This window comes from Engystomops pustulosus, chromosome 5 (genome assembly GCF_040894005.1).
Source record: "Engystomops pustulosus chromosome 5, aEngPut4.maternal, whole genome shotgun sequence".
NCBI lineage: Eukaryota > Metazoa > Chordata > Amphibia > Anura > Leptodactylidae > Engystomops > Engystomops pustulosus.
In genome coordinates this window covers 13,314,001-13,340,467 of record NC_092415.1, presented here as the reverse complement: position 1 = coordinate 13,340,467, position 26,467 = coordinate 13,314,001, and the positions used below count along the sequence as shown (strand labels likewise).

At 41.4% G+C, this 26,467-nt stretch overlaps 1 protein-coding gene across 4 annotated transcripts in view; it reads right to left on the bottom strand.

The window, feature by feature from the left end:
• The window catches only part of ASAP1 (ArfGAP with SH3 domain, ankyrin repeat and PH domain 1), a 160,628-nt gene that overhangs the window by 116,573 nt on the left and 17,588 nt on the right, over positions 1-26,467 (bottom strand). For 3 of the 4 annotated variants that reach the window (XM_072151179.1, XM_072151183.1, XM_072151180.1), the window contains exon 2: positions 19,024-19,110. In XM_072151179.1, the coding sequence (XP_072007280.1) occupies positions 19,024-19,082 (59 nt within the window). In that variant the 5' untranslated portion in view covers positions 19,083-19,110. Of the gene's footprint in view, positions 1-1,731; positions 2,026-19,023; positions 19,111-26,467 lie in introns of those variants that run through there. The other variant, XM_072151182.1, reaches the window with a different exon arrangement.

Here is a 26,467-nt window from a genome sequence, read left to right as displayed (position 1 = left end):
ATGTATGTATGTATGTATGATCCAGTTTACACATACATGGATATCCGCAGGATCCAATGTGGCCATGGAGGAAACCTCACACACAGACATGTCACCAGGACCATACATATACACAGACGTGTCACCAGGACCATACATATACACAGACGTGTCACCAGGACATACATATACACAGACGTGTCACCAGGACCATACATATACACAGACGTGTCACCAGGACCATACATATACACAGACGTGTCACCAGGACCATACATATACACAGACGTGTCACCAGGACCATACATATACACAGACGTGTCACCAGGACCCTACATATACACAAACGTGTCACCAGGACCCTACATATACACAGACGTGTCACCAGGACCCTACATATACACAGACATCTCAGCAGGATGGAAACATACAGACATGTCTGCAGAACCATACATAGAGGGGATGACAAGATCATACACACACATTTCACACATCAGACTGATCATACATACACACAGACATGTCAGCAGGATAATACATGGAATGATAAAGGCTATAATGTATGTAGGAAGATTGGTGTATACTGCACATCAGATGTATATGGCACACAGAAATAAAGATAAGTGACTGCATACATACATACATACATACATACATGTCAGCTGACAGCCAGTGGATGGTTGAAGAGAAAAATAATCTACAAACCTGAATATTTGACACCAGCAGGGGCTCATACACACACATATACATACATGCAATATATACAGTGCGGTGCAGACCCGGCACATACATGCAGCACACATATCACATGCATACCCGGCACATACATGCAGCACACATATCACATGCATACCCGGCACATACATGCAGCACACATATCACATGCATACCCGGCACATACATGCAGCACACATATCACATGCATACCCGGCACATACATGCAGCACACATATCACATGCACTCCCGGCACATACATGCAGCACACATATCACATGCACTCCCGGCACATACATGCAGCACACATATCACATGCATACCCTGCACATACATGCAGCACACATGACACATGCATACCCAGCACATACATGCAGCACACATGACACATGCATACCCAGCACATACATGCAGCACACATGACACATGCATACCCGACACATTCATGCAGCACACATGACACATGCATCCCTGATACATACATGCAGCACACATGACACATGCATCCCTGATACATACATGCAGCACACATGACACATGCATCCCTGATACATACATGCAGCACACATGACACATGCATCCCTGATACATACATGCAGCACACATGACACATGCATCCCTGATACATACATGCAGCACACATGACACATGCATCCCTGATACATACATGCAGCACACATGACACATGCATCCCTGATACATACATGCAGCACACATGACACATGCATCCCTGATACATACATGCAGCACACATGACACATGCATCCCTGATACATACATGCAGCACACATGACACATGCATCCCTGATACATACATGCAGCACACATGACACATGCATCCCTGATACATAAATGCAGCACACATGACACATGCATCCCTGATACATACATGCAGCACACATGACACATGCACCCCTGATACATACATGCAGCACACATGACACATGCATCCCTGATACATACATGCAGCACACATGACACATGCATCCCCGATACATACATGCAGCACACATGACACATGCACCCCCGGTACATACATGTCAGCAGCTGGTGTTGCAGTCAGTGGGTGCAGCCTCCGGTCAGTGTCTCTCCTGTGTCACATCTATGTCCCCCGGAGATGTCTTCTTCTCATTCTCCCGCTGCCTCGCTCATCCCCCCCGGGAGCAGGACCCTGCCCGGCAGTGCGGCGGCGCTCGGTGACCCGGTGTACGGCGGCTCGCTCCCGTCTCTCACCGTCAGCCGCCTGCAGAGAGCGCTCCGCGGGGACACGACGTGCACGGACAGCGGGAGCGCGCAGCGGTGACAGGAGCGCGCCCGCAAGGGGAGGAGACTCTGCGCCTGCGCGACCACCCGCCCAGCAACAGCGGCAAAAGGAGAAGGAGAGGGAGGAGCGGAGAGCGCGGGCTCATTCACTCCCTGGTCACATCCACACACAGCAGGCGCGTGAGCCGCAGCAGCTCACCTGACAGAGAGGGAGATGGCACAGAGAGTGATAGCACTGCTCCTCACCTCATACACATACATACATATACACACACACACACACATACACACACACACACACACACACACAGATAGCACTGCTCCTCACCTCATACACACACACACACACACACACACACACACACACACACACAGATAGCACTGCTCCTCACCTCACACACACACACACAGATAGCACTGCTCCTCACCTCATATACACACACACACACACACACAGATAGCACTGCTCCTCACCTCATACACACACACACACACACAGATAGCACTGCTCCTCACCTCACACACACACACACACACAGATAGCACTGCTCCTCACCTCACACACACACACAGATAGCACTGCTCCTCACCTCACACACACACACAGATAGCACTGCTCCTCACCTCACACACATACATACACACACACACACAGATAACACTGCTCCTCACCACACACACACACACAGATAGCACTGCTCCTCACCTCACACACACACAGATAGCACTGCTCCTCACCTCACACACACACACACACACAGATAGCACTGCTCCTCACCTCACACACACACACACAGATAGCACTGCTCCTCACACACACACACACACACAGATAGCACTGCTCCTCACCTCACACACACACACAGATAGCACTGCTCCTCACACACACACACACACACAGATAGCACTGCTCCTCACCTCACACACACACACACAGATAGCACTGCTCCTCACCTCACACACACACACAGATAGCACTGCTCCTCACACACACACACACACACAGATAGCACTGCTCCTCACACACACACACACACACACACACAGATAGCACTGCTCCTCACACACACACACACACACACACACACACAGATAGCACTGCTCCTCACACACACACACACACACAGATAGCACTGCTCCTCACACACACACACACACACAGATAGCACTGCTCCTCACACACACACACACAGATAGCACTGCTCCTCACACACACACACACACACACACACACACAGATAGCACTGCTCCTCACCTCACACACACAGATAGCACTGCTCCTCACACACACACACAGATAGCACTGCTCCTCACACACACACACACACAGATAGCACTGCTCCTCACCTCACACACACACACAGATAGCACTGCTCCTCACACACACACACAGCACTGCTCCTCACCTCATGCACAGATAGCACTGCTCCTCACCTCATACACAGATAGCACTGCTCCTCACCTCATACACAGATAGCACTGCTCCTCACCTCATACACAGATAGCACTGCTCCTCACCTCATACACAGATAGCACTGCTCCTCACCTCATACACAGATAGCACTGCTCATCTCCTCATACACAGATGGCACTGCTCCTCTCCTCATACACAGATAGCACTGCTCCTCACCTCATACACACACACACACAAATAGCACTGCTCCTCACCTCATACACACACACACAGATAGCACTGCTCCTCACCTCATACACACACACACACACACACACACAGATAGCACTGCTCCTCACCTCATACACACACACACACAGATAGCACTGCTCCTCACCTCATACACACACACACAGATAGCACTGCTTCTCACCTCATACACACACACACAGATAGCACTGCTCCTCACCTCATACACACACACACAGATAGCACTGCTCCTCACCTCATACACACACACACAGATGGCACTGCTCCTCACCTCATACATGCACCCTCTTCCCCCATGCATATAGAGTTCTGCTCGTCACCCCATGCTTGCTTCCATGAATTGCTACACTCTACCCAACAAATACACCTGCACATCTCCATACACTCAGTGTTCCTCACCCCATACATACACTTGCACATCTCTATACATACAGCTTCACATATCTATGAGCAAACTGATCCTCTTCCCATCCGCTACATGCATGACCTGCTGCTCTTCATACACGTATCAACACACGTGTAACCTGCCTTGTGCATACATTGTACTGCAGCCAACGTCAATTCATTCAAAGCTAACTTTGCGTCAACTTGTAACTCTATGTAACTTGTAAACACGTTTGGTGCCATTTCTGCAAGAACTTCTCTATATTTTACTAATTCTGGACAAATAGGAATCAAGAAGGTCTGATTATAGGATGTACGGAGATGTGCAGGTAACACAATGCACAGTCATGTGAATGTTACTGAAATGGGGGTCATCCTTTTTGGTGGAAGCTAATTCTATTCCACAAATCCCTTGGACAGCGAGATTACCGTAGCCAGACCCCCTGCCAAGCATCTAACAGCTTGTATAATATATACCGGTATATGACTTTGTATAAAATATAGGAATACTTTGCTGCCACTGGTGGTAAGAAATGGTACTGCAGTTATAACTACACCATGAAAAATGCTGGCAATGACCTGCCCTTGTTAAGGTAATTATTTTATTTTTATATATATAATATAATAAAGCAATTATAATAAGAAGTAATGAACTTGTAATTACAGAGTCAATAGTTATTACATCCCTAGACACATGAAGTTATGACTCCCTGTAATCACCATATAAAGAAATACAATCCAGTGCAAATCACTACAGGATCAATGCTGGTTATCATGACATATGTCTAGGACTGAGCTACTGGCAGATTCTTATCTTATAGATAGGATAACCATCAAACCTGGTAAATCCCTTTAAGGACCTGATAGTATCACAAAGGTCAAATTGTGATGGACTGGTGTGATTGCAGGTTTGGGGTGTTGCTGGTATGCAGGGGTTAGTCCGAAGAACAAGGAACATGGTTATGGGCCACTACACATCATTGATGAATGTGGGAAGTGAAGATTCGTCAGGTCGTATCTCGTAGAAAAGACACTGGAGCACATATTGCCAGTGGTGTTTCTATAGAGGGTGCAGTGGAGTCCCCCAATTACCTAGGAAGGGACAACACTTCCACACCTTGAAGTTTTACTCACTGTAAATACTTAAACCTTACGCTGCCCCCTTATTATTAAACGTTTAATATCAGAAGTAGCAGTATTTCAGTATATAGTCAGTTAAGCCAGGCTACAGAGAAATATGCAGCTGTAGGGGTTGCAGTGTTCTCCTTATACTACATTCCCATTAGTTTTAGAGAAGCCGTCGCTGGTTATAACTGAAGTGTAATCGCTTATCACTGTGTACAGGTTTTATACATACAATACTATGGAGGTGTCTACCATACAAGCCGTTCTACATAAGCTGACAGGCATTCGCCTATAGCTGTGCTGGAGTTTTATAGGCATCCACCTTGCATAGAGCTGAGATGCTGCATCTAATCTGCAATTATTGGGCATCCACCTTACATAGAGATGAGCTGCTGTATCTAAGCTACAATTATATAGGCATCCAACCTACATAAAGTAGAGCCGCTATACATAAGCTGCACCGTACATGGGGAGCAGATCTTTTCTTTAAATTCCATTGGCCTCTTATGTCAATAATCCGGCTATGTTTCTTCTGTGCGTTATTATTATGCAGGGGACATGTATGGACGGTTGCCAGCAGATATCCATGATATCCTGTAACTCTATGAAGTCATCCTCTCCAGAGAAGCCATGCAGAACATTCATGTGTAATACCTCACCGGCTGCAGGACCAGAGAGAGGCAGCTGAGTCAGCAAACGCTAATACAAACCAATAAATGTGCTGAGCTCTTATGATTGATATTACCAGCCAGGAAGTGATATGAGGACGCTCATTCCAATACTGGGGGAGGGGGGGCGGGGTTCTGTTAATTAACCCATTCCTCTACTGTTCTACCCATAACTACTTTAAATATGCCTCCTTTCTACAGTAAAAATAACTTAATACTACCCCAATGTTTAAGAATATAACTACTATAATACTGCCCCCTAGGTACAAGAATATAACTACTATAATACTGCCCCCTATGTACAAGAATATAACTACTAAAATACTACCCCCTATGAACAAGAATATAACTACTATAATACTGCCCCCTATGTACAGGAATATAACTACTATAATACTGCCCCCTATGTACAAGAATATAACTACTATAATACTGCCCCCTATGTACAAGAATATAACTACTATAATACTGCCCCCTATGTACAAGAATATAACTACTATAATACTGCTCCCTATGTACAAGAATATAACTACTATAATACTGCCCCCTATGTACAAGAATAGAACTACTATAATACTGCCCCCTATGTACAAGAATATAACTACTATAATACTGCCCCCTATGTACAAGAATATAGCTACTATATTACTGCCCCCTATGTACAGGAATATAACTACTATAATACTGCCCCCTATGTACAAGAATATAACTACTATAATACTGCCCCCTATGTACAAGAATATAACTACTATAATACTGCCCCCTATGTACAAGAATATAACTACTATAATACTGCCCCCTATGTACAAGAATATAACTACTATAATACTGCCCCCTATGTACAGGAATATAACTACTATAATACTGCCCCCTATGTACAAGAATATAACTACTAAAATACTACCCCCTATGTAAAGAATATAAGTACTATAATACTGCCCCCTATGTACAAGAATATAATTACTATAATACTGCCCCCTATGTACAAGAATATAACTACTATAATACTGCCCCCTAGGTACAAGAATATAACTACTATAATACTGCCCCCTAGGTACAAGAATACAACTACTATAATACTGCCCCCTATGTACAAGAATATAACTACTATCATACTGCCCCCTATGTACAAGAATATAACTACTATAATACTGCCCCCTATGTACAAGAATATAACTACTAAAATACTACCCCCTATGTACAAGAATATAACTACTATAATACTGCCCCCTATGTACAGGAATATAACTACTATAATACTGCCCCCTATGTACAAGAATATAACTACTATAATACTGCCCCCTATGTACAGGAATATAACTACTATAATACTGCCCCCTATGTACAAGAATATAACTACTAAAATACTGCCCCCTATGTACAAGAATATAACTACTATAATACTGCCTCCTATGTACAAGAATATAACTACTATAATACTGCCCCCTATGTACAAGAATATAACTACTATAATACTGCCCCCTAGGTACAAGAATATAACTACTATAATACTGTCCCCTAGGTACAAGAATACAACTACTATAATACTGCCCCCTATGTACAAGAATATAATTACTATAATACTGCCCCCTAGGTACAAGAATATAACTACTATAATACTGCCCCCTAGGTACAAGAATATAACTACTATAATACTGCCCCCTAGGTACAAGAATACAACTACTATAATACTGCCCCCTATGTACAAGAATATAACTACTATAATACTGCCCCCTATGTACAAGAATATAACTACTATAATACTGCCCCCTATGTACAAGAATATAACTACTAAAATACTACCCCCTATGTACAAGAATATAACTACTATAATACTGCCCCCTATGTACAGGAATATAACTACTATAATACTGCCCCCTATGTACAAGAATATAATAACTACTATAATACTGCCCCCTATGTACAGGAATATAACTACTATAATACTGCCCCCTATGTACAAGAATATGACTACTATAATACTGCCCCCTATGTACAGGAATATAACTACTATAATACTGCCCCCTATGTACAAGAATATAACTACTATAATACGGCTCCTATGTACAAGAATATAACTGCTATAATACTGCCCCCTATGTACAAGAATATAACTACTATAATACTGCCCCCTGTGTACAAGACTATAACTACTATAATAGTGCCCCCTATGTACAAGAATAACTACTATAATTTTGCCCCCTATGTACAAGAATATAACTATTATAATACTGCCCCCTATGTACAGGAATATAACTACTATAATACGGCTCCTATGTACAAGAATATAACTACTATAATACTGCCCCTATGTACAAGAATATAACTATTATAATACTGCCCCCTATGTACAGGAATATAACTACTATAATAATGCCCCCATGTACAAGAATATAACTACTATAATACTGCCCCCTATGTACAAGAATATAACTACTATAATACTGCCCCCTATGTACAAGAATATAACTGCTATAATACTGCCCCCTATGTACAAGAATATAACTACTATAATACTGCCCCCTATGTACAAGAATATAACTACTATAATACTGCCCCGTATGTACAGGAATATAACTACTATAATACTGCCCCCTATGTACAAGAATATTACTATAATACTGCCCCCTATGTACAAGAATATAACTACTATAATACTGCCCCCTATGTACAAGAATATAACTACTATAATACTACCCCCTATGTACAGGAATATAACTACTATAATACTGCCCCCTATGTACAAGAATATAACTACTATAATACTGCCCCCTATGTACAGGAATATAACTGCTATAATACTGCCCCCTATGTACAAGAATATAACTACTATAATACTGCCCCCTATGTACAGGAATATAACTACTATAATACTGCCCCCTATGTACAGGAATATAACTACTATAATACTGCCCCCTATGTACAAGAATATAACTACTATAATACTGCCCCCTATGTACAAGAATATAACTACTAAAATACTACCCCCTATGTAAAGAATATAACTACTATAATACTGCCCCCTATGTACAAGAATATAACTACTATAATACTGCCCCCTATGTACAAGAATATAACTACTATAATACTGCCCCCTATGTACAAGAATATAACTACTATAATACTGCCCCCTATGTACAGGAATATAACTACTATAATACTGCCCCCTATGTACAAGAATATAACTACTATAATACTGCCCCTATGTACAAGAATATAACTACTATAATACTATCCCCTATGTACAAGAATATAACTACTATAATACTGCCCCCTATGTACAAGAATATAACTACTATAATACTGCTCCCTATGTACAAGAATATAACTACTATAATACTGCCCCCTATGTACAAGAATATAACTACTATAACACTGCCCCCTATGTACAAGAATATAACTACTATAATACAATTATATAGAGGTTATTGTACAGGTAGGGGATAAGCTGTGACATCATCTATTGTCAGTAAAGATGCAATAATGGGTTGGTTTTGGTATTTATGGTCTCCTGGCCTTTATATTATATATAGTATCAAAAACAGCCATATGGGCCCAAATATATTGTCACATCATTTTCAATTCTATTCACACCACTGTCTCTTCCACAGTAAACCTATACCTGCTGCATAGTCTGAATGACTCCATGTAGGTTCATCAGTCATTTGCAGCAGGGCTTTGTGTGCCGCCTGCACGAGTAACTCTGCTAATTACTGGATTACACACTAACAAATAGTATACCGCCATACCCTGCTGTTCTGGTGCTTATGCCGATGTAATATCCTAATTGTACTGAGCAGCAGAGGTCGGGGGCAGTCGCTGACAGAGCAGGGGAGGTGGCGTTACCTTTGGGGCTCATTCATCCTGTTGTTTCTCCGTTGTACCAGGCGTCACATTGATACTACAACATAATAGCGTATCATCCCTCACCCTGCTGTTCTGCGCTGAATTAGCAGAAACATTGTATATAATATTGTAGTTGTTGTTGCAATATGTGAGAGATTGGACTATAACACACGGTGTGTAACAGATGATGCCTACACTGATATCTTGTACAAAGCATATGCTGTAAGAGAATTTTCCAGAAGCCTCCAAATTTTGTATTTCTCTCACCTACTACAGTGTCATTCGGGACATCAACACAGATCTATGGAGGGTTAGGTCACTGGATTATCCCCTTTTCCTCTTTTGCACAATTAAATTACTGTACTACTGTGTGTATTCTCCATGTACTGTGACATCACTGTGTGCATTATCCCTGTACTGTGACATCACTGTGTGTATTATCCCTGTACTGTGACATCACTGTGTGTATTATCCCTGTACTGTGACATCACTGTGTGCATTATCCCTGTACTGTGACATCACTGTGTGTATTATCCCTGTACTGTGACATCACTGTGTGTATTATCCCTGTACTGTGACATCACTGTGTGCATTATCCCTGTACTGTGACATCACTGTGTGCATTATCCCTGTACTGTGACATCACTGTGTGTATTATTCCTGTACTGTGACATCACTGTGTGTGTTATTCCTGTCCTGTGACATCACTGTGTGTGTTATCCCTGTACTGTGACATCACTGTGTGTATTATCCCTGTACTGTGACATCACTGTGTGTATTCTCCATGTACTGTGACATCACTGTGTGCATTATCCCTGTACTGTGACATCACTGTGTGTATTATCCCTGTACTGTGACATCACTGTGTGTGTTATCCCTGTACTGTGACATCACTGTGTGTATTATCCCTGTACTGTGACATCACTGTGTGTATTATCCCTGTACTGTGACATCACTGTGTGTATTATCCCTGTACTGTGACATCACTGTGTGTATTATCCCTGTACTGTGACATCACTGTGTGTATTATCCCTGTACTGTGACATCACTGTGTGTATTATCTCTGTACTGTGACATCACCGTGTGTATTATCCCTGTACTGTGACATCACCGTGTGTATTATCCCTGTACTGTGACAACACCGTGTGTATTATCCCTGTACTGTGACATCACTGTGTGTATTACCCTGTACTGTGACATCACTGTGTGTATTATCTCTGTACTGTGACATCACTGTGTGTATTACCCCTGTACTGTGACATCACTGTGTGTATTATCCCTGTACTGTGACATCACTGTGTGTATTATCCCTGTACTGTGACATCACTGTGTGTATTATCCCTGTACTGTGACATCACTGTGTGTATTATCCCTGTACTGTGACATCACTGTGTGCATTATCCCTGTACTGTGACATCACTGTGTGTATTATCCCAGTACTGTGACATCACTGTGTGTATTATCTCTGTACTGTGACATCACTGTGTGTATTACCCCTGTACTGTGACATCACTGTGTGTATTACCCTGTACTGTGACATCACTGTGTGTATTATCTCTGTACTGTGACATCACTGTGTGTATTACCCCTGTACTGTGACATCACTGTGTGTATTATCCCTGTACTGTGACATCACTGTGTGTATTATCTCTGTACTGTGACATCACTGTGTGTATTATCCCTGTACTGTGACATCACTGTGTGTATTATCTCTGTACTGTGACATCACTGTGTGTATTACCCCTGTACTGTGACATCACTGTGTGTATTATCCCCGTACTATTACATCACTGTTCTGTACTATCCCTGTACTGGGACATCACTGTGTGTATTATCCCTGTACTGTGACATCACTGTGTGTATTATCCCTGTACTGTGACATCACTGTTCTGTATTATCCCTGTACTGGGACATCACTGTTCTGTATTATCCATGTACTGGGACATCACTGTTCTGTATTATCCCTGTACTGGGACATCACTGTTCTGAATTATCCCTGCACTGGGACATCACTGTTCTGTATTATCCCTGTACTGTGACATCACTGTGTGTATTATCCCTGTACTGTGACATCACTGTGTGTATTATCCCTGTACTGTGACATCACTGTGTGTATTTTCCCTGTACTGTGACATCACTGTTCTGTATTATCCCTGTACTGTGACATCACTGTGTGTATTATCCCTGTACTGTGACATCACTGTGTGTATTTTCCCTGTACTGTGACATCACTGTGTGTATTTGCCTGATTTGAAAACGCTGGATGCATTACTTTTCATCTGTGATTATTGATGAGATCTGCGACTGAGGTTCCTAATGGAACATACCGATAGATTGATATGATAGATATGAGAGATAGATAGATATCACAATCAATGCTGCGTTATGATTTGCGCTCTGAGGTTCCTTCTTATAAGCAGCTTTGGCAGAGGCACACCATTCCTCAATCACTTCCAGGAGTAATGCTCTTGGCTGAGGACCCTGATCGCAACGCAATGGATGTAATACGCAGGATAATTGAATCCAGGCTCGTAACGTGTGCTCCACATGTCTGCACTTATCATACAGTACAGGATCATCTCAGTTCATGCGGGAAAACAACTTTGCTCCGGTCCGCATCTTGCAACATGTAATTTACTGCCTGGGATCTGCAGGGGTAGCGTCGGATTTTGTCGTTTGGAGTAAACAAGCTGGATGTAGCCTCACATGATGAGTTTACTGACTCATCATTTCCTGTTGTTTCTTCTTCATGTCGTCTTGTGTTAATTGAAGCCTAAACTTTTCAAGTAGCAGCTGCTTCCTGCATAAACCCCAAAAAACTCTGATATACTGGAGATAATGGAGACCAGCTCCTCTAATAACACAAGTCGAGGGTCTAGATGTGTACAATAAGGCGCTTGTAGGGGTAAGGTGACAAGTATCACAGACAACCTGCTACTGAGGCCAGTTTAGCTTGTAGTGTAAAGAGACTCCTGAGCCCCATCATATAAGGTAAGAAATGTCCTTTGTGGAATTCCCTCTTTAATGTTAAATCTCACCTGTTTACCTATTAAAAAATCTCCTCCAAAGCCATATGCAATCGAGCCAAGAAGAGTCACTTTTCACCTCAGCGGAGTCACTTTTTTAGAGGCTGGAGTGAGTGTCACTACAGATATCTTAAGCTTAATGGAACCTACAACCTTTCTTTTTGTATCCTTTTACAAATTGAGACCCCAGAGCAGATGTATAATACTGGAGACCACAGAGCGGATGTATAATACTGGAGACCACAGAGCGGATGTATAATACTGGAGACCCCAGAGCGGATGTATAATACTGGAGACCTCAGAGCGGATGTATAATACTGGAGACCCCAGAGCGGATGTATAATACTGGAGACCACAGAGCGGATGTATAATACTGGAGACCTCAGAGCGGATGTATAATACTGGAGACCACAGAGCGGATGTATAATACTGGAGACCACAGAGCGGATGTATAATACTGGAGACCACAGAGCGGATGTATAATACTGGAGACCACAGAGCGGATGTATAATACTGGAGACCTCAGAGCGGATGTATAATACTGGAGACCCCAGAGCGGATGTATAATACTGGAGACCTCAGAGCGGATGTATAATACTGGAGACCTCAGAGCGGATGTATAATACTGGAGACCACAGAGCGGATGTATAATACTGGAGACAACAGAGCGCATGTATAATACTGGAGACAACAGAGCGGATGTATAATACTGGAGACCCCAGAGCGGATGTATAATACTGGAGACCTCAGAGCGGATGTATAATACTGGAGACCACAGAGCGGATGTATAATACTGGAGACCACAGAGCGGATGTATAATACTGGAGACCACAGAGCGGATGTATAATACTGGAGACCACAGAGCGGATGTATAATACTGGAGACCCCAGAGCGGATGTATAATACTGGAGACCACAGAACGGATGTATAATACTGGAGACCACAGAGCGGATGTATAATACTGGAGACCCCAGAGCGGATGTATAATACTGGAGACCTCAGAGCGGATGTATAATACTGGAGACCACAGAGCGGATGTATAATACTGGAGACCACAGAGCGGATGTATAATACTGGAGACCACAGAGCGGATGTATAATACTGGAGACCACAGAGCGGATGTATAATACTGGAGACAACAGAGCGGATGTATAATACTGGAGACAACAGAGCGGATGTATAATACTGGAGACCCCAGAGCGGATGTATAATACTGGAGACCACAGAACGGATGTATAATACTGGAGACCACAGAGCGGATGTATAATACTGGAGACCCCAGAGCGGATGTATAATACTGGAGACCACAGAGCGGATGTATAAGGCCGCAGGCCAGATAATATTACTGGAGATACGCAGAGCAGACTATAACAGAAAGCCGAGAGCAGGAGCGACAAGACAGACTTGACAGGACAGTGGAAGGGAGGCAAGAGACCATGCACAGGCCCTGCCAGGGGTGCACCGAGAGGCCCAAACCTGGGACCTGCAGCTTTAACCCCTGCTCTGCTGGAGGGTGCTGCACTGCCGAAAACTGGGACCTGCAGCCTTAACCCCTGCTGTGCTGGAGGGGACACATAGCCCAAATCTGGGACCTGCACTGCCCAAATCTGTGACAATGTATTAGAATTTGGGCTATGAATTGCTGAGTACTTGATGCAGGGTCCTGTACGTCGCTTGAAATGCGTTTTATGTCAGTAATTCTAACTAAAATAAAAGAATTTCCCCAAAATTTGGACATGTACCATCATGATCTGCACCGGCATCATATAGGAGGTGTTCCCAGAAGTAAAAAAAAGCTCTCACATAAGTTGTGTGTCCTTAAAAAGTAGCGATGGATAAAAGAATTTTTAGCTGTTGGTATTGAGATTGATAGACAATGTATCAGAGTTTTCATCAATGATTGCAGGACCCGCAGTGTGTTACTATTACTGAATACAATTCCATAATAATCCTCGAGTATAACATCTCATCTTGTGTATTGGCCGCTATCAATAATACGTCCTGTGGGGTTCGCTGGACAGTAGCCTTGGAGCAGATGTACATTACTACTACTTACTGCCGGACACTTTACTCATCAGCTTTTAGTGCTTCTGCGGCTAATTACTCGGCCATTAGTGGATTGGAAGGTCACACTGGGTCAAACACAGTTAAAGGAGAACTCCGAAGAAAAGGTAATGTATCCGATATAGTAACATCTACTGATAATGGCGATGATTCATCTACAGTGATGCATGGAGTGCAGTCCTCTACGAGGAAGAAGAACATGTAGCAATATACATTCTGTGTATAGTCTGTGGTCAGCTTCTATTAGGCACTTAATAATCTACAGTTTAAGGGATCTTCCACCTGTAGAAGTCATAACAATTCACTAGGATCATTGCACTCTTCAGAAATGGGCCCCTCAATAAATATACATATTTGTTTACTTACAAATTTATACACTTTTACACACATACACACATTTTTATACGCATATGACATATGGCGTACAATGTGCAGCATAATATGTATATAATGGTACACATCCTCCACTCTTTAGTGCGTCAGGTCGGAAGACAGGGCCCCCTGACAATGCAGGCCCCATAGCAGCTGCTTTGGCTTCTACCACTGTAGTTACCCCCTTGACTAGAATTCACCATCACTTCCTAATTGTTGGGAGTTTGACAGACCTGATATATCATCACAAATATACATTCAGGCCATTGCCATAGAAAGAAGGAACATCATGGTGACACCACAGACTTAGAGCAGTGTGAGGGCGGAGTGGAGCTTGCTGGGAGGACAGGATCAGTGTTCTATCAATCCCCTTGTATAGAAAAGCGTTGCTTCACCATTTTCTTTAATACATATCTATTGAATATATGTTATAACCCAGGACATAATTTTTTTTTCCCGGCTGGAACTGGTTGTTGCCAGGGCCAGTACCAGTACTGGGCATGCCTGGGCAAGTGCCGGGACCCAGAGCTGCTGGAGGGGGCCCACTTAAGGCTGTACATAAGGAATTTATGTGGGTGAGGGGGACTTTATATAAAATAACCATGAGAGGGATGTTTGGTATGATAAACTATTTTAAGGAACAGGAGACTATTTTAATTTCTGAATTTTTAATGCCGCCATGTGAGTTACTGCAAAGGGGCCCACTGAGGCTCTGTCACCCAGGGGCCTACTGATACTTGGAGCCGACCCCGATTGTTGCATCACTATTACCTGTGTTCCAAATGGAAGCACAAACTGTAAATTGGGTTGTCTACTCTGGACACTCAGGCATCTGAAGACTTGGACTTATAGCCAGTGTTGGGGGGGGGGGGGGGGGGTTGTCCTCACACTGTCACACTGCTGTGCTCTTGGTTCTATGTAATAAACTCTGACATGCACTGTGAGCTGTGAGGTCTTATATAGACAGGTTTGTGCTTTTCCTAATCAGGTCCAAGCTGTTTAATTAAACACAGCTGGACTCCAATGAAGGAGTAGAACCATCTCAAAGAGGGTCAGAAGTGTCACATCAAAGGGGCTGAATACTTATGACCATGTGATGTTTTAGTTTTTATTGTTTAATAAAGTAGCAAAAATATCTACATTCCTGTTTTCTTTACGTCAAGCTGGGGGCAGAAGGCACATTAATAAGCAAAAAAAGGGATGTGAATACTTTCTGTACCCACTGTCTGGTCATTGATGGTGACACATTTGATTTAATGAAATTGTTTTGCCAAATTGTTCCATTAACCTATTGTGGTTCTATGCTAGAAATGACTTCCAGATTATCAGAATTTCGGGATTATGATGCAGGATTATGTATTTATACCTTCAGGGTTGGAGCTTTTATAATGCTGTCGGTACCTTAGCAGCTCCTATAGAGTCAGCTGATAAATAATTAGTGAGTGGGGAGATAAAAGGATGATTAATTAGGGAGGGGTCCGCTTTTCCTGGCTGCCTGAAATCCCACCGGAGCGCTGCGTTGCCTCGCAGTCATCTGTTGAATCACTTCTGTGTTCTGAGCTAAACGATATCTCTTTTGTGAACATAACTCCAGCGCTGGGGCTGCGCCTCCTGAGACATCTCCGGATAAGTATTCCTAAACTGCGCGGCATACGAACAACGCGCGGTAATGTAAGCGTCCCGCCGCATCTCACAGGCTGCTGATAATGGCTCTAAATGGGGCTATCGATTCAGTTTGTTGCTCTAGGAATAACTATTTTGTTTTTTAACAATTGAATAAAATCTAATGATTGATCTGGGGCCGGGATAAAGAAAAGGCAGGAGAGTCAAGTGTCCTGGACAGAGGGTACAGGGGTACTCCCATTCCAGATGTATAGTGTTTGTTCACAGAACCATAACTAGAAACTTTGTAGACATTATAAAGATGGTTTTCCAGCAAATATAAAGTTCTGAGAGACCAGGAAGCAGTGACTTTACACCACCTTGTACTGACACTCCAACTCCGAGTCACTACTCAAAGTAAGAGTGTCATGTTATTTTAGCTTGTTCATGCTATTTGCACTGAAGATATCCAGCCCCCTTAGTCACAGCAGCTAGTAGCTACCGTGACTGAGGGGACTGGATTTTTTCAGTGCTGCAGCATGAATCCAGTCGAATGATGCAATGACTCTTTGGAAACTATGTAACCTGGGGCTGGAAGGCCATTGTAAGAGAGTGTAAAGGCACTGCTTCTAGCCGCTCTGACCTATCTGAATGCCAGAGACACCAAGAATGGAAACAAGTAAGTTTATACACTGCTGAATTTATATATTCCCTGCATGACCCCTTTGAGTCTCTTGGGTCCAAGTGCAACAAGTAGATAGATGCTATCAAGTCTCAAAATTATCCAAACTGCAAGTAAATGCAGAGTTTACTGTGATGTAAGGAAACAGAGTCAGACAGCAAGCCCAGATATTCTCCTAATTCTGGTCTGGTCACCTCTGCATTCATTTACCACCTGGATGGTACTAAGGAACCTCGTGGTAACCGTACTGATATTATATATATATATATATATATATATATATATATATATATATATCTATATCTATATCTATATCTATATCTATACATATATATATATCTATACATATATATATATTCAGCACGGTTACCACTACAGCCCTGCAGTGCTGGGGTCCTGAGTTCAAGTCCCATCCAGGTCAACATCTGCAAAGAGTTTGTATGTTCTCTCCCTGTTTGCGTGGGTTTCCTCCGAGTCCTCCGGTTTCCTCCCACACTCCAAAACATACTGGTAGGTTGATTAGATTGTGAGCCCCATTGGGGACAGGGAATAATTTGGGAAGCTTTGTGCAGCGCTGCATAATCTGTGTGCACTATATAAATAAAGAAATTATTATTATTATATACAGGCGGTCCCCTACTTAAGGACACCCGACTTACAGACAACCCATAGTTACAGACAGACCCCTCTGCCCACTCTGACCTCTGGTGAAGCTCTCTGGATGCTTTAAAATAGTCCCAGACTGCAATAATCAGCTTAAAATTGTCTGCAATGAAGCTTTATTGATAATTCTTGGTCCTATTACAGAAAAAAAATTTGAAACTCCAATTGTCACTGGGGCAAAAAAAAAAAATTGTCGGGAACTACAATGATAAAATATACAGTTTCGACTTACATACAAATTCAACTTAAGAACAAACCTACAGTCCCTATCTTGCATGTAACCTGGGGACTGCCTGTATATGCCATACTAGTTATGTATAGCGATTCCTCTTTAAAAAAAAAAAAAAATGAACAGCTACTGAGATGATGTAAATTTTATGTACTATATTCTGGGCTAATTAATTTCCAAAAATATCTTTGGATCTGCAAGGTTAGAGACGAATAAGAAAATTGTGAACTGTTGTAGTCACCGCTAGGGGGAGCTAAATAGCTTAATTTATACTGTTTAATAGACATATAGGAGGATACAGCAATTTCTTAAACTATTTCTTGTCGTGGCTTATGACATCCATCTAAAACTTTATCTATGTAATCTATGGCTCTGCAAAGGAAAAACAGCCTGTATAATGATATGTTAAGGGGTCATCTCGCTTTAATGATGGGTGTATTTGGTTTAAAAGAAAACCCTCTGCATGGAGTCAGTAAAAGCGATTATAACTATGACGATGATTGGTACCACAATGCAGCAAAGACTGTGCCATTCAGCCTGAGCGATAAAATATGCCCACAATTATATAATGTAACAATGTAAACAGTTACAAAGTGATTGACAATGTAATACTATTGGTGCAACGATTCAATGGAGAACATGAACCCAGGACCTCCCAATAGACAAGTAGGATTATGACAAGTCCTGGAATTATCGGTTTGGTGATGATTAGTGAGTCATTGCTGGCTATAGGGTCACCTACCGAGTCCATAATGAGTCCCTGGATGAGAAACTGGAGAGCCTGGAGGCTGACGATCGCATGTCTCAGCTGTCACCGCCAGAAAATTACCTGTGACGGAAACAAGAGAAAAGCTTATGACACAAAGGCTCAAAATGACGGTAATTTTCTTGCTTTCTTCTAGTTTACTGTTCATGGCTTAAAACACAAAAAAGAATGAATCATAAAATATAACAGGAATTGTGATTGAATGAACAACGCGCTTCACCATTATGTCACAGATAACATTGTCATCAGCCCCAGCACATTCACCAATCCCTGCATACCCCCTAACAGAGTGTACAATAGAGATAGCATGTCCTGGGTTATTACTGCCCCCTATGTACAAGAATATAACTACTATAATACTGCACCCTATGTACAAGAATATAACTACTATAATACTGCCCCCTATGTACAGGAATATAACTACTATAATACTGCCCCCTATGTACAAGAATATAACTACTATAATACTGCCCCTATGTACAAGAATATAACCTCTATAATACTGCCCCCTATGTACAAGAATATAACTACTATAATACTGCCTCCTATGTACAAGAATATAACTACTATAATACTGCCTCCTATGTACAAGAATACAACTACTATAATACTGCCCCCTATGTACAAGAATATAACTACTATAATACTGCCCCCTATGTACAAGAATATAACTACTATAATACTGCCCCCTATGTACAGGAATATAACTACTATAATACTGCCCCCTATGTACAGGAATATAACTACTATAATACTGCCCCCTATGTACAAGAATACAACTACTATAATACTGCCCCCTATGTACAAGAATATAACTACTATAATACTGCCCCCTATGTACAAGAATATAACTACTATAATACTTCCCCCTATGTACAAGAATATAACTACTATAATACTGCCCCCTATGTACAAGAATATAACTACTATAATACTGCCCCCTATGTACAAGAATATATCTACTATAATACTGCCCCCTATGTACAAGAATATAACTACTATAATACTGCCCCCTATGTACAGGAATATAACTACTATAATACTGCCCCCTATGTACAGGAATATAACTACTATAATACTGCCCCCTATGTACAAGAATATAACTACTATAATACTGCCTCCTATGTACAAGAATACAACTACTATAATACTGCTCCCTATGTACAAGAATATAACTACTATAGTACTGCCCCCCTATGTACAAGAATATAACTGCTATAATACTGCCCCCTATGTACAGGAATATAACTACTATAATACTGCCCCCTATGTACAAGAATACAACTACTATAATACTGCTCCCTATGTACAAGAATATAACTACTATAATACTGCCCCCTATGTACAAGAATATAACTACTATAATACTGCCCCCTATGCACAGGAATATAACTACTATAATACTGCTCCCTATGTACAAGAATATAACTACTATAATACTGCTCCCTATGTACAAGAATATAACTACTATAATACTGCCTCCTATGTACAAGAATACAACTACTATAATACTGCTCCCTATGTACAAGAATATAACTACTATAGTACTGCCCCCCTATGTACAAGAATATAACTGCTATAATACTGCCCCCTATGTACAGGAATATAACTACTATAATACTGCCCCCTATGTACAAGAATACAACTACTATAATACTGCTCCCTATGTACAAGAATATAACTACTATAATACTGCCCCCTATGTACAAGAATATAACTACTATAATACTGCCCCCTATGCACAGGAATATAACTACTATAATACTGCTCCCTATGTACAAGAATATAACTACTATAATACTGCCCCCTATGTACAAGAATATAACTACTATAATACTGCCCCCTATGTACAGGGATATAACTACTATAATACTGCCCCCTATGTACAAGAATATAACTACTATAATACTGCCTCCTATGTAGAGGAATATAACTACTATAATACTGCCCCCTATGTACAAGAATATAACTACTATAATACTGCCCCCTATGTACAAGAATATAACTACTATAATACTGCCCCCTATGTACAAGAATATAACTACTATAATACTGCCCCCTATGTACAGGAATATAACTACTATAATACTGCCCCCTATGTACAAGAATATAACTACTATAATACTGCCCCCTATGTACAAGAATATAACTACTATAATACTGCCCCCTATGTACAAGAATATAACTACTATAATACTGCCCCCTATGTACAGGAATATAACTACTATAATACTGCTCCCTATGTACAAGAATATAACTACTATAATACTGCCCCCTATGTACAAGAATATAACTACTATAATACTACCCCTATGTACAAGAATATAACTACTATAATACTGCCCCCTATGTACAAGAATATAACTACTATAATACTGCCCCCTATGTACAGGAATATAACTACTATAATACTGCCCCCTATGTACAAGAATATAACTACTGTAATACTGCCCTATATGTACAAGAATATAACTACTATAATACTGTTCCCTATGTACAAGAATATAACTACTATAATACTTCCCCCCTATGTACAGGAATATAACTACTATAATACTGTTCCCTATGTACAGGAATATAACTACTATAATATTGCCCCCTATGTACAGGAATATAACTACTATAATACTGCCCCCTATGTACAGGAATATAACTACTATAATACTGCCCCCTATGTACAAGAATATAACTACTATAATACTGCCCCCTATGTACAGGAATATAACTACTATAATAATGCCCCCTATGTACAAGAATATAACTACTATAATAATGCCCCCTATGTACAAGAATATAACTACTATAATACTGCCCCCTATGTACAAGAATATAACTACTATAATACTGCCCCCTATGTACAAGAATATAACTACTATAATAATGCCCCCTATGTACAAGAATATAACTAATATAATACTGCCTCCTATGTACAAGAATATAACTACTATAATAATGCCCCCTATGTACAAGAATATAACTAATATAATACTGCACTTCTTTCTTCATTCCTCCCTTCCTTATATACTCTTTTCATCCCTGGCTGGTTAATGCTCGGTGTATAAGCTGCACATATACTGCCCCCTTCCCTGCACATATTATGTGATATGTATTTGCATTGGGTGGTTTTATCAGTTCGTTAAACATACACTATATACACATTGTAATTCTCTATAGATACTTTACCTTTATGGGAAACACTTTGCAATGGTTTCCATGCTCACAGTATGTATGAAATCTACACTAAGTTATTATATGAGTCGTGTCCCCAGACATTCCCAGAAGAACCTTATTGTTTCTGAACCTGAACTGGAAGATAAAGATCTTGGCCTGTAAGATGTTAGGATGTAGATCTCAGTAAGGGTGAAGTTTATGATCCCTTTAAGCCATAAGTCATAACATTGGATGCCTCTCGGTCAGGTGACACATTCTTGTGATACTTTGAATTACAGATTGATTAAAAGTTGCTCTGAGTGTTTCTCTGGATGCACATGGAGAGGGAGTTCACTTTCATGGAGGTTTATCATTTAGGAACAGTATGAGGAAAAGCAGGACCCGGTTAAAAATCATCTCCTAATATATTGAAGAGCTGTGCAATGTTGTTAGTAGCAGCAGGACTGTGAAATGTAGATTTATTTTCCAGGGTTGTAGCTTATCCATATTCAATGGAGTGTATCCCCAAACTGCTGTGCTCTGTTCTCTCTACAACCAGTGTTGGGTGTTGTTCTTGGAGAGCAGTATATTCATGTCTTTGTGTATGTTGTTAGTAGCAGCAAGACTGTGGAATGTGGATTTATGTTCCAGGATTGTAGTTTATCCATGTTCAATGGAGTGTATCCCCACACTGCTGTGCTCTGTTCTCTCTACAACCAGTGTTGGGTGTTGTTCTTGGAGAGCAGTATATTCATGTCTTTGTGTATGTTGTTAGTAGCAGCAAGACTGTGGAATGTGGATTTTTGTTCCAGGATTGTAGCTTATCCCAGTGCACTGAGGGTGTATACTCAGAATGATGTGCTCTGTGCTCTCTGCAGCCAGTTTGTGGCTATTGTTCCTGCAGAGATGTGTAATGATACCTCTGTGTATGTCGTCAGTAGAAGCAGGACTGTGAAATATGGGTTTGTGTTCCAGGATTGTAGCTTCTCCTAGTGCACTGAGGGTGTATACTCAGAATGATGTGCTCTCTGCAGCCAGTTTGTGGCTATTGTTCCTGCAGAGATGTGTAATGATATTTCTGTGTTTGTTGTCAGTAGAAGCAGGACTGTGAAATATGGATTTTTGTTCCAGGATTAGAGCTTCTCTAAGTGCACTGGTGGTGTGTCCTCACACTGCTGTGCCGTGTGCAGATATTATTAGGCCTTGTCCCTGGTGAGATGTGATATGATGCCTTTGTGTAGGTTGTTAATAGAAGCAGGACTGTGTAATATATTCCAGGGTTGTAGATTCTCTAAGCACTCTAGCAGTGTGTCCTCACACTGCTCTCCTCTTAGCTCTCTGCATTGAGCGGCTACACACACACTCTTCTCTTTTCTGTGTGATAAAAACCTCCCAAAGCTTTTACTTAGAGCTGACAGGATGAATTGTGGAGTAGTTTACTGCAGAGAGCACAGAGCACAGCAGTGCAAGGACACCAGTGCACTTGGAGAAGCTACAATCCTGGCAAATTACATTACGATAGTAGCTGCAGTACCATATGTAACCACACTCAGAATTGCCCCTCTTTGGCACTGCAACAAAAAATCCCTAAATATGGTTTTACTGGTTGGATTCAATTATTTTACTAATTAAGGAGCTTCTCCAAGGTTATAAAAAGATGACTGCTTTCTGCTAGAACAAGCGCCACACCTGTCTATAGGTTGTGTCTGGTATTGACGCGCATTGCTATTTAAGTGAATGGGACTAAGATGCAGTAACACACGTAACCTATGGATAAAGGGGGCGCTATCTCTTGGGTAAACAGCCCCTGTTTCATTTGATGGCAAAGATAGACGGTTAGTGTATCCTGACAGAAATCCCTTTAAATCTCCCCTCTCCGCTCGTGTAATGTGCAGTTGTAGTTCGCGCATAGAGCAGATTCATCCTCTGGAACATTGATAATTAAAGCATTGATTAAGTGATTGAATATATCTGTGATAGTAAATCACATGGGGGGCTGCCGGACCACCGCTACTCCTGGCGGCTGGAAGACATTGATGTACAGTGATATACTCCCTATCGCTCTGCTGTAATGTAATGGACACTGTATATAGGACAGGACGACTGGCAATCTGCCTCATGGAGGAAATATTGTCACAATGTATTTTTCTTAGAGGGAATGTCCACTTTTAGCTCTACAGACTCAATGTAATATTGTCATGTTAGGTACACCAGCGTATGATGAAATCCTCAGTGCCCTGTAGTGCTATACAGTGCCTAATACTTCCACATTACCCATGTAATATTGTTATGGCTGTTATACAGTCCCCAAATAATATTGCAATACAGTGCCCAAGTAATACCACTATACAGTGCCCAAGTAATACCGCTATAGAGTGCCCAAGTAATACTGCTATACAGCGCCCAAATAATACTGCAATACAGTGCACAAGTAATACTACTATACAGTACGCAAGTAATACTACTATACAGTATGCAAGTAATACTACTATACAGTACGCAAGTAATACTGCAATAAAGTGTCCAAGTAATACCACTATACAGTGCCCAAGTAATACCGCTATAGAGTGCCCAAGTAATACCACTATAAAGTGCCCAATTAATAACGCTATATAGTGCCCAAGTAAAACCGCTATACAGTGCCCAAATAATACTGCAATACAGTAAGCAATATATAGTGCCTAATACTTCCACATTACCCGTGTAATATTGTTATGGCTGTTATAGAGTCCCTAAATAATACTGCAATACAGTGCCCAAGTAATACCGCTATACAGTGCCCAATTAATATCACTATACACTGCCCAAGTAATACTGCTATACAGTGCCCAAATAATACTGCAATACAGTACGCAAGTATTACTGCTATATAGTGGCCAAGTAATACCGCTATACAGTGACCAAGTAATATAGCCATACAGTGCCCAAGTAATACAGCCATACAGTGCCCAAGTAATACAGCCATACAGTGACCAAGTAATACAGCCATACAGTGCCCAAGTAATACAGCCATACAGTGCCCAAGTAATACAGCCATAATACTGCTAAAAAGTACCCAAGTAATTCAGCCATTCAGTGCCTTACACTGGCAAATTACCCATGTAATACTGTTATCCAGTACTCAAGTAATACTGCCATACAGCGCCCAAAATTGACACATTACCCAAGTAATACTGCTATACATTGCCTAATACAGCCACATTACTCATGTAATACTGCTATACAGTACCCAAGGAATATTGCTATAATGTGCCCTAGTAATACTGCATTACTGTAAACAGTGCCCAGCTAATGGTACCACACAGTGCCTAGTCCTGCCTCATTACCCATGTAATACTATTAAACCGTGCTGTAATTCTGCTATGCTGTGCATTACCCATATATAGTACCTTTATACCGTGCCTTGGTATGGTGTCATGTTACATAAATAATACTGTAAGATAATCAATGCTGTCATATTATGCAAGTTATACCGCTATACAGTGTCCAGTAGTATCAATGAGTAATACAGGTCCTGGCGGTGTGTCCCCAGTCATAAATTATCCAAAAATTCCATCATAATAATAATGGGGGAAAACCATGGGGCCTCTCTGTGGATGAAGCCTCACATGGTGGGGGGTAGTTTTTATGATGTTCCCGGCAGTTTTTTCTTCCATAGGGGAGTTATTTAGTCCTTTGAATGGGCCTTGTGCACACAGACAATGTGCGGACCCTCCTGGGGGGCTCCTGAGCGCTCGTCTAAGGGGGCAGCAAACTGGAAGCTAAATATAAAAATACAACCCCAGAAAATCCTCTGCCTGTGTTGTTCTTGCTCTCCAGTGAGCAGGTCTGAATTATTCAGGAGGTGAGGTCTGGTTACTGTGAGATCACACTCGTGGCACGTGGCCACTCGCTCCTCTGTTATTCTGGGATTGGGGGGGGGGGATTTGCTAATAAAAACAACTGCAGATTGTAGTCCCTGCACCCTCTGCCTCATCAGAAACTAAGCTTCATGCCTAAAGGGATTCCAAACCGTTCCCAAATACCGGTATTATGTATATAGCCCAGTGCACAGCAGAGTGTTTGTTACAATTGTATCCAGAAAATTCCCAGCTACAGACATTAGCAGGGAATAACCAAAGCTCTTTTATCCATATTCTGGACACACAGCACAGTACTACTACTCCTAACCTGTATATATGGACACAGTACTACTACTCCTATCCTGTATATATGGGCACAGCACACAGTACTACTACTCCTATCCTGTATGTATGGGTACAGCACAGTA